This window comes from Spodoptera frugiperda, chromosome 20 (genome assembly GCF_023101765.2).
Source record: "Spodoptera frugiperda isolate SF20-4 chromosome 20, AGI-APGP_CSIRO_Sfru_2.0, whole genome shotgun sequence".
NCBI lineage: Eukaryota > Metazoa > Arthropoda > Insecta > Lepidoptera > Noctuidae > Spodoptera > Spodoptera frugiperda.
The window spans coordinates 8,998,702-9,010,093 of record NC_064231.1 but is presented as its reverse complement, the minus strand read 5'-3'; the positions used below and the strand labels follow the sequence as shown (position 1 = coordinate 9,010,093).

General features: G+C 33.8%; 1 protein-coding gene across 2 annotated transcripts in view; it reads right to left on the bottom strand.

The window, feature by feature from the left end:
• Positions 1-765: 765 nt before the first annotated feature.
• LOC118261973 (uncharacterized) overlaps positions 766-11,392 on the bottom strand; it is a 30,171-nt gene continuing 19,544 nt past the window's right edge. Inside the window, exons 4-7 of one of the 2 annotated variants that reach the window (XM_035573050.2) lie at positions 9,726-9,859; positions 6,375-6,579; positions 5,718-5,741; positions 766-1,728 (exon numbers count right to left, since the gene is read on the bottom strand). In XM_035573050.2, coding sequence (XP_035428943.1) covers positions 1,634-1,728; positions 5,718-5,741; positions 6,375-6,579; positions 9,726-9,859 — 458 coding nt within the window. In that variant the 3' untranslated portion in view covers positions 766-1,633. The remainder of the gene's footprint in view (positions 1,729-5,717; positions 5,742-6,374; positions 6,580-9,725; positions 9,860-11,392) is intronic. The other variant, XM_035573051.2, reaches the window with a different exon arrangement.

Genomic DNA, 11,392 nt, shown 5'->3' with positions numbered 1-11,392 from the left:
TTCTCATTACCGAAGACCTCATATTCAGCAGACGTGCTTGAAGATACCTATTAAAAAAGTTGTAGACATTTCTAGAATATCATAAAATATTATTTAGTAACCAAAAATTTTAAGACCACCTTTTGTATTAAGATAAAGAATTATGATAAAAAATTAATAGCTTGAAGACGAGCTGCTCCGCTGGGAAGCTAATAAAATATGAATAAAAGGAAAATTAATTCAACTTAATCGAGGTCTTAATTTACTTAGTTATTAACCTTGTTTTGGAAACTGTGTCTAGACATAATTTAATAGGTATACATTGAAAGTTAATAAAACCATGGTATTCTTTTAATTGGACTTACCATACGTATTGGTTTAGTTGTAAAACAGAGACAAATAACACCTGTAAGTAAGGTAGATTTCTTGTATAAAAACCTATAGCTTAATAAATCAAATTTAACCTGTTGTAAATAAAATACGCGAGACACAATTGTTTTCTATTGTGTGTCATACATCGACAGACAAGAGGTTAAACGATTTAAATCATAGCCCAACTTCTGTCTTTTCTTCTTTTTCAGAAATCGTCTTGACAAACATATGTTTGTTTTCCATCTATGTTTTACAAACCAAGCTTGAATTTCTAGGCCAAGCTCTATATTAGTAATGGTCAAACTTTATCAAATATCTAAAATTCCAGAATTCTCAGTAATTGCCTAAATCAAGTCCATGATCATAGGAATAAATTGTAAAGTTATTATTTGGAAGATAAAGAAAACAAGTATATGTAACAAATTGTTTTTTATTCAACAAAATCATGCCAGTATTATACTAGTTACAGTACACGTTAACAACAAAAGCATATGTGTTCTAGATCGATATGTACAACTGTCCTCGTGATATTTAGCAATTCAAGATATGTACTGACATTTCGCTCGACCCCTGTCGGCCGACGTCCCTCAAACTTACATATTATAGTACAGCAGTGATCACTTTTTGTTCAAGATTCCCTTACCCAAAAGTACTTAGAAAACTTGTTTACAAAAATTAGGATTCTTAGAAGCAGTTACATTCCTAGTTAAAATTTATTCTCTTTATATTAATCCCTCATAGTTTTTACATATCGTCAACGATCCCAGTACGTAGTATAAGTTCTCAATTTTTTATACTTTATCATTATATTATAATATTCTTACAAAAAAGATGTCGACTAACCATAACTTTTATATACATCAGTAGATCTAAGAAGGCGATTCTAAACTTTTATTTACAATATAATTTTGAATTCTAAAGATAGGTTTCAAATTAAAAGTTTCGTATGCAAATAGCTCTTGCTGCAAAAATATAAATTTTGTACCTAATAATTAACACTTCACTTTCGAGAAATCACCAACGAAAATAATCTTCCCACTAGCAATGACCGAGATATGTATCGAAGACTTAATTAAATATTTTACTATAAAACATTAAGTATTAACTAGCTACCTGAATTGTACATTATTATATAAACAATATCGTTAAGAAACAAACGGCAATAATAAAATGAAAGTATAATTATATCAATGAAGTTTGTTGGAGTATTCCTGATGGAATAGACCAGAGGCATGACTGTGTCTAAATCACGTTTTGTTAATAAAAGAGTTGAGATAATTTATCACGTTTCTGATTGTATTAGGGGTCTGAAGAAGAGGGTGAGGGAAAGTGTTAACAGCGTTACACTTAGCGCAGGCGCCTCACTGGAACTCCGCACTGAAACAAACAAGCTTTGTTATTCGAGTTAAATGATGAGACTCCCTAGGGACCCGGTAAAAAGTTGGACATCACAATAATGTACCAACCGTTTACTTTGTACGGCGCCGCTCCAAGAAACTACTTTACTTTGTATCTTTTTAACTAACGCTTTAAACAGTTCAATTATGTGTTTTATACATTGTGTCGATTTGTTTCTCTGTTGAAATTCAACGACTTTTTCTTTAATTGAGTGAGTATGATTGTCGTTTTGTGAATTTTATTTAGCTTTGCTAATTTGACTCTTTAGTTTTTGTTGTTTGTTTTTAAACTGTTCTTACTTATGTTTATAAAGTAAGTTACTAGGTTATAATACGTTTTTTATGTACCTAGTTGTATAATTCTCTATATAAGATGCGAATTATCAAAGATATGTTCTAAAACCAATCAAAATGTTTAATTAAGAATACAAAAATAAAGGGAATATAACAATAAATAAAATCAAACTCTCGTACCGTCCCGAATTTATAACCGATACCTACTCGTTTTCAAATCGAGGTATTTGAACATAATTTACATTAGAGTACAATTAATAAACATTGCTTATTACATATTCATTGGTACTGTGGCCTAACTTTGTACAATATTACGTACCTAAGGATTCCTAATTGCCTAGGTGTATTAAATCGAAGAATGATACATTGCTACAACATTACAAATTTATTTGGAAACCAATGTTTTATGAACGTCATTAGCTTAGAAAGGGTCTTTATTTTAATTGCAGATGTTATTAAGTATTTGATAGCTAGACGGAATTTTTAATTTAGTATTTTACGTGGTTTTGATAATTAAGTCTAGTACCTATATAAATAAAAGGGGTTATATGGATTTTTCAATTAGAAAATAATAATTGTCAGTATGACACAGGAGAAAACCCTAGTGTGCGACAATGTTTAAAAAAACGGAACGGGTGATTGCTCGGAGCTATTGACTCCACGTGACATCCTTTATAGTCAATTCGACAGTTATTAAAAATCTAATATAATAAATAAAATATTCTATTATAAAATCACAAATCACTGCATACAGTCAATCAGGCATTGTATCTAATTACCACTTAATTGTATAACAACACCGACCACTAGATTATCCCGCAATCGTACTCCTCGATCAAATCCGTATAGAGTTACACTAATTTAATAGCTAATTAATCAGAACATTTGTAATTACAAATCGATTCGATTCTCTATATTATCGATATGGCATCGAGTTCACTCGAGTAGGCTTGCGAATGATAATATCATAAGATATCGCGATTTGCGATCGACATCACATTATAACATTGTTATGTGAGACGGGTCGGGAATTCGGGATATTAAATTGTTATAACTCGGGGATTTGCGACGGTGACTTAAAGGTTTTTGTACCCCTATTATGTTTATATTTGTAAAAGGATTTGGTCTTCATTTTCGTGTTTCAATAATAATAGAAGCCTATTATTGTCCCGCTGCAGGGCAAATGCTCGTTCCCTTATAAAACACATCGTTAGAGTTTTGTATAGTTCTAATTTTATTGTGGTGAAGTAGCCCAGAAATTGGCTATTTTGGTAGTCAATTCTTGTAAAATGAATACTAAGGATCTGGTCGCCTAGATTCAATTTTATTCATATTACCTTTACATTTTTTTAGGACGGCTCATGAACTTAATAAGAACAGCTTTCAAACTATTCCACATATAGCTCTTTTTCAGGAAACCAATAAGGTCAGTAGAAATAATTATTTTCTTATCCACTAAAACAAAAATATTAGAGCGAAAAATCACTTCAAATCTATGTTACTTTGAAAATAATCGACGATTGAAAATCGTTTACATGTTCCCCGCAGTTAATGGTCTCGATTGAAAATTTGTTCAATGATTATCGAGCGATTTTAATCGACCAATCGTTTGCTCGCTATTCAAGCGGGACTACCAAGCGATTTTAGAAAATTTATGAGACATTTTATATTTTATTTTAAGTGTGTGAACTTTGATATTTGTTTGGATTAAGATTACAGATTCTGTAGTATAAAGTCTTGTATCGGGCACTTAGTAAATAAATAAGAAAAAAAAAATATCTTTTTTTCTACAAAACTTCCCAATATATTTTGTAATATTTCCTTCGAGTTCAAGTTAAAACTGCTGCTTGTATTTAAGATGACAAATACATAATTGACACAACATCTAAGCAGTATATACAGCAGGACTACAAAAAGTAACAAAGTGTCCTAACAGATCAAAACTCTAAACCAAACAACATACACATGTATAATTGCTTAGACATGTATAATAGCCACCAAAAGAAAACAGTCGCTGAATTTCACAAGCAATATAAATGTATCTATTTTAAAAATACACTCAAACATATCGCTTACAATCATTAAGCACACCGAAATAGAATTCATTTGCACCGAAATGTAACTTAGAACAACCAGTGCCTTCCTAATTAAACGGATATGTATGTTCGGTTCGTTTGCACGGTGTAATTAGTGCCAGAAAGCCCCCTACCCCATTCCAACCCCTTCCCCCTTACATTCCATATTGTTGCACCAAAGCTTGCACCGTTCATTTGCGATGCTAACAAATGGAAATTAAAAGTAACACCATAATTTTTTAACTGATTTTTTCGCGTTTTCTTTTAGCTTTAGTTTGGTTGGAGTTCTCTATTTTTATTTATAGGATTTGTTCTGATTAATTTATTAGTTTTACGTTGTTTATTTCTTAAATTTGAAAATAAAATGTATGTAGATATGTTATGTTATATGTTATTAAGTGCTTAATTACTCTATCACTGTATTAGAATGTTTTTCTCTGACACGTTATAATATATGTTTTCAAATAATAACATTCCGGTTTTTATGTAATAACCACTTTTCACCAATGATGTTAAAAGTCCACTATAAAAGGTTTTAAAAGTAGATGTTCTCAATATTTCAAATCAAATATTGCCTCGTTGGTCGAGTGGTCGCAAATTCGATTCCCGGTCAGTAGACACACGTAGTCTGTAATTGTGCCTAGTATTATATATAGTTCTTATTACCATATGGTAATAAGCTCACCATAGTTCTTAATACAAATGTGGCATTGTACGTTGCATTACGAGCCGTAATGTGTACCTCTGCCTACATCTTCCAGGAAACGGCGTGACGATACGACCACGATGACGATACGATTGAAATCAAATATACGTTCAGTACATTGCAATTTCCCTATCGTTTTATTCTAACACGCCTACACTTTTGTATCAAAATACAATTTTGTAATTGCACGTAGGCGTAATTTTAACGTTTGACCCTTTCGACGTCAACTGTCGACTCCTACACATTATCTTTTGTAACTTGGATTCCAAATATAGGTACAAAAGATACAAACAGTCGTATAAAACAATCTTTGGAAAAACAACGTGACCGTCTTGTTTTATTTTTCTAGAAATATATTCGTAATTCTTTACGCATTGTTATTTAAGGTACGCGTCCACACGCCCGCATCGTACGCATAGCACGCATCGCACGCAACGGATTTTAGTTTATCTAGTATAGAAACTCATACAACTGCGTCCACTGATCCGCATCATCAGCAATGCCTACATGCGATGCGTCCTGATGACGTCATACGGAATGCGTACGATGCGTGCGATGCTTACGATGCGGGCCTGTGGACGCTTACCTAAGAACCGATTCAATATCGAATAGTTTTTTTTCATATTATATTTAGATACGTTATGTACATTTCCAACTAATCAAGAGAGAATATAAAATCTTGAATGTTTTTTTTATATATATTTTAGTAAACACCCAATTTTGACGTTAAATAACTACAACATTGAATTTTTAGAAGCAATAATTATATACAACACTGAATAATCAAAGCTTTAAAACATTGAATTCTTATTGGTCATACAAAATTGAATTCTATGTACAATACCAATAAGATCTAAAACAATTTAGCGTAGAAACTTCAATTGTATTACTTACAAAATATGCTGTCCTCTCCGATACCTTAAACAAAGATTAAGGTCATTCTACGATGAGAATTTTAACACATTAAGTTAAGAACTACTTTAGTAGGTAATAAAACAAAAAAAACAACATTATGTCGTAGAATGTCCCTTAATGTGATTTGTTAACTGACAACACGAATTTTCAATAAGTTTCTACTAGATAGGCATATTCTTTCTAAGTCCTTTTCGATGTTCAATCAAATTATGATGACCGATAACTGAGCCTAATTAACATTAGACTATATAAATGACTATATACTATTATAACGTTTGACTGTATAACCGAAAAAACTAAGAATCCGTGATTTAATTATAATTTTTGTCCTATAACTATCATAAGGCATTTTAAATTGATTATGTTGTAGGTACGGTATAATATTCATAACAAACATGTGTGACAACGAACAACGCGGGGAATGTCGCACATTCTACTTCGCTATGAGCCCCTACCGTGACTTGAAACTAGTCGCGTTACATCGTAAGTAAACCTAAGCGTTACATGGCGTTATATCGTAAGTAAACCTAAGCGTTATGGCGTTACATCGTAAGTAAGCCGTATAACATAATACGCTGTATTCTTCTTTAATATTACTAAACTTACACTAAAATTAATATACAAATAGATATTTACCTAATAACATAGCTTCTTTACTATCAGCAAGTTGGCTGTTGCCGACTACTGCTTCGCTGCCTTCCCGCCAGGCGGGGGCTACGCGAGCGGTGCATCGCACCTGCATCGTCCGGCCGACTGGCACCCGCAGGCCCAGGGCTGTGGACAGCAAGCCGTGCGCGTGCTGCGTCGGTGGGTACTCCACGAGGAGTAAAGGGTCTGTCACCTAGGAAAATAAAAAACAAAATAACATACATGGCAAAATGAAAAAAATCGATGTTCTTTATTTTAATCGTAACTTATATTTTTTTATGGAACCCGCCGGTGAACGAGTAAACGTATCACCTGGTGGTAAGCAATCGCCGCCGCCCATTGACACTTGAAACACCAGTGGCGTTACAAGTTAGGAATTTAAGGGTTGTTGGGGATTCGGGTATTGGGAAGATTGGGAAGGGGGGAATTGGGCCTTCGGTAACCTCACTCAGATAACGAAACACAACGCAAGCGTTGTTTCACGTCGTCGGTGAGGCCGTGGTATCACACCGGTCGAGCCGGCCCTTTCGTGCCGAAGCATGGCTCTCCCACTCTTATACATAAGGTAGTGTAATATAAGGTAGGTGTAATAAATTTAGAAGTAATAATGCTTTAACCATCATAACAATGAGTTATTTTCGCACAATGTTAATAACTCGAGTTACAAATAAGATCAACTGAAACCAAACGAATTTCAGTAACAAATGTGACCCAAATCTTTTTGTCTATTTATGTACTTCGCGGAAATTCATTCAAATGAAACTTTATTACAAACACCCAACTGCAAACACACGGCTATGGCTTTTGGAATAAACAAATTTGTATTCAAAAAGGGAGTGACCAGTGACCACATAGAATTTGTACAAATATTAAATAATTGTGAGAGCAGACAGATTCTGGGAACATTACTCTGAAACGTGTAACAAATATTGTTGGTATTTTCAGTAATATGTGTCTCTCTGACCTACACATAGCGTTATACGATTAATAGAATCGTATTATTATTTACGAAAATCACCCTTTGCAGACGTCTTTAACGAAGACCTAGGGAAATGGAACAGATCATTAAAATAACTCTCATGATCGTGTTACGAACATATTATACTTCCAATCAACGCAATATGACACTACATTATCCTGTGGGCGTGTCTGCAATCGAACATTACGTTATCAATAACCACCACTGTCAAAACTGTCTCCGGCAACCATTGAGACCTTTGTATTCTATCATTTCATTGACACGCCACCCTCTATAATTGTCATACAATTCCTTTCAATTAATTCATTGAACTGCCTCTAATCTCAATACTGACGATAATCTCAGAACAATGTGTTTTAATTAGTCCCACGAAAGAAGGAAGAACAAAAGGTCTGTCAATTTGTTCCATTGTGAAATGTCAATTAGTTAGGATAAGTGTCGTAAGATTTTACAAAGGAAAAGAAAAAGTTGGCGCATGGATCGAGGTGAATGCTTTGCTGGGCGAGACTCTTTGCTCTCATTTTTTTCCTATTTTATTTCCCACACAAATATTCTATTGTATTATACATAACATAGTGAGGATATTAAAATAAATTATGGAAATGGAACTGCAGTTCTATATTTATCAACACTGCCTTTCAATATTCATTAAGATTTGAATTCCCCAATTGAATTCAGGGATGGCCACAAATAGAGTTCTATAATAGTTCGGCAATGACATCTTCGCCACGGTATCCTTCGATTCGGAACACTTAACGCGATAATTGATCGTAAATTTCATGGTAACTAACCATTGTGAGCGGAAGGCTTGTAAATGGATCTGTTCTACTACTGAATAGTTTAATCCCCTATAATAACGTCTATTTCCTCTTCAAAACCAATATCATATTTCCCTGAGAAATAATAATGAGAGAAAGTTACACATCTATGAATGTACCTCTGTTAAAAACAAATCTACATAACGACACAAAATATGAAAGTCGCTGTACCGAGTAACAAAAATAAATAAAAAGAATGAAATAACTTAAACCCAGTGCGGGCGAGTTTTTAATAAAAATCCCGCCATCATTATAAAAAAGGGATAGAAGTGGTTCGAAACATTTTAGCCAGTTATGTATCTGGATATATTGCTACAAGTTTGACCCGAATAAAAAAGAATGTGACGAGTTCGGCAGTATTGTTCAAAACAAAAAACAAACTCGGGCCAAATCAGAAATAAAAGATAAATACGAACCCGCACTTCAATAAGGCCCAGTAAGGATTCGAACAAAGTTAAAATTTGAAAAAACCTTATTGGATATAAGAGTCGAATTACAGAATCTCGTTGAAAAGGGTCAAATATCTGGCCGACAATTATATTAATAAGGATCGTTGGCCAGAAATTAAATCTACTCGGTACGTGTAATATTGTATTACGGACCGATCAAAATTAAAACAACTTAATTAACTTGCAGTTAATGGATCCACATTAATTACTTTGTGGTTATACCATTAAAAGTTCGGAATAAAATATAAAAAAGCCATATTGTAATTTGAGTGAATAAATGCTGTATTTATGTCATGTTTTTGATCGTCCTCTTTATAGGCGCCAAGAGTTTGTTGATAATAAACGTAAACTTTATAAAGCCTTGAATAGGTCTTAAGTGGGATTATTATTTTCTTCTGATAAACGAAGATATTGAAGTCTACTTCGTATAGGTCAATATCTCTCGTTTCTTTCTCTTTTATCTAATAGAAGAAACGCTTACTAATTTGGAAGATAATCTAATGCTACAAAAACTGAATGTAAAAAGTGGTGCAAGTTCTGTTAATGGTTATGCAAGCTGTGTCTAGAAGATTGATTGATGGGAGTAGTTGGTCGACAACGAGCGGATTAGTTGGCAGCACGGTGGGTAATGGACGCATAATGCATTATGTCCCCTCACGACTGGCCATAGCGGACTATCGAGTTACGAGACCACGAAATGTGGATATGGCTTCGAAAAATTACGAGCTGCGATGGAATTTCGTCCAATTTTCTTTCTCACAGTAATGTTATAGGAAACCTGGTGTTTTTGGTGAAATTATAAAGGTGTGCCTTTTGGTGATGATTTAGAAATAAGTAAGTCTTAAAACTACTAAAAAACCCATGGCTTAAAGGCAGAATATACCAAAATTCCTAAACAAGGAAGTTTCATAAGGAAATACACATTATTAATAAATGATATACGAAGTTTACTCAACTACAATAAAAGAGGCAGAATACAGCAAACAAAAAACAATTATTATTGTTTAACCTCGATCAAAACTGTACCGTAATCGAAAACATCGCTTGTCTCGTAAATGTCAATATTTTTCCGTTGAAAATGTTTTAATAGTACCTTTTCTCCATCAATGTCCCAACTGAGCACTGCCGCGGGGTAGGACCGCCCCGACGTACAGTTGAGGAATAAGGAGTCCCCTCTTCTATTCTCTTGCTCGTTGCCTGTTATTCTTGGACCTTCCCTCGGTAAATCTGGGGACAAGATAATCTGTCAATATAGCCATTCTTTCCTTTTTATAAACGTAGCCCCTTACCGTGCGCCTTTTGTTTTGTGTTGTGACACAATTTTTGCATTGAAAGGTTTTATAATTCGTGAATATATATCGTACCAGTTTTTATTCCGAGCGTTTGAAACGTATTAAAACATTACAACGGACTATTTAGTTATACCTATAATACTGAGTAGAGATTGATCTAGAAAACTGTTTATTTATTACTTAATTATGTCTTATTATATTATGTCTTAAGTAAAAGTACTTTTCTATATTCAAAGCAAATCCGGCCAATTTATCTGAAAACAACAAAAAAGTCGAACACCACTAACAAGAAAATGATACGTTAAAATTAGCCCGAAAGAGTTGAAACAACGTGTAAAATAAGGAAGCAACATGTAAAGTTAAATGACAAAAGACAATGAGTACATCTGTCGTTTAGAGCCGGGGGCGATTCTCAAACTGCGGTTGTAATACAAACTCCAAATTGAAATAATGGCTTCCTTCTGTTATGTATGCCTCCCGTCAAAGGGAATGAAATTGGAATTTTTGTGAAATTAAACTCGTAAATGAACGAAATAGATCACGAATTTACGAAGAAAACAGACATTTTCAAGCTTGCTACACTCGGTTTGACACTAAGTATTTCTTTATGTTCGTCATGTAGTTACTGTCCCGTGTAAAATGTGTACCAATTTCAAATTGGATCCTGGTTATTAATCACAGCTGCTATACTGAGCTTCAAAAAGTATATAAAATTGACATGAGACTAAAAGAAGTAAGAGAAAAATGCAACTACGTTATTTTTTATATGTAGACATATAGGACTATACAGACAAGGCAGGTATACATAGTCTCCATTATATTTTAGTAAGAAATGAAATGGTAGAGTTGGGTTTGTTATTGGATAAATTGGATAGTTGAATGACACGAGTGAAATTACGAGTGATAACTGGTATTATAACCGTAATAACAAAATCAATAAGAATCCAATTGTTCAATTACGAGCTTATTCCTATAAATGTTTGAGTAACGTAGGTATCTCACGGAACACTACACCATCGACCTATGGTATAGACTACATTGATTCCAGCAATTTCAAGTAGTTATAAATTGAAAAATTCTTCACATACACCCTCGCCGCCCAAAATCAATATATCAAATGTCAGGTCAAATTTTGACAATAGATAGGGAGGTGTAGATTTATGCCTGTTTAAAATTCAATCCCTTTCTCGTCATGTCAATAACAATGAAATTTATTAACGAATTTTGCTGATTTATCACGATACCCTTTAGAACACTTTTATCCTTTTAACATTTGAGTATTGGTAGTGTTTCTGGAATTAATATTGAGCGACCTGTTTGATTTCTAAAGATTTCAAACTGTACAGAAACCAAACCAAGTCATAATTCCGGAGCTGCGGACTACCTAGCGGGTTTACCGGGGCTCTGGTTCGAAAAGCAGAAGTAGGAATGGGGTGGTTTTTAGTCAGTAAGAGTCTGACACTCTCGC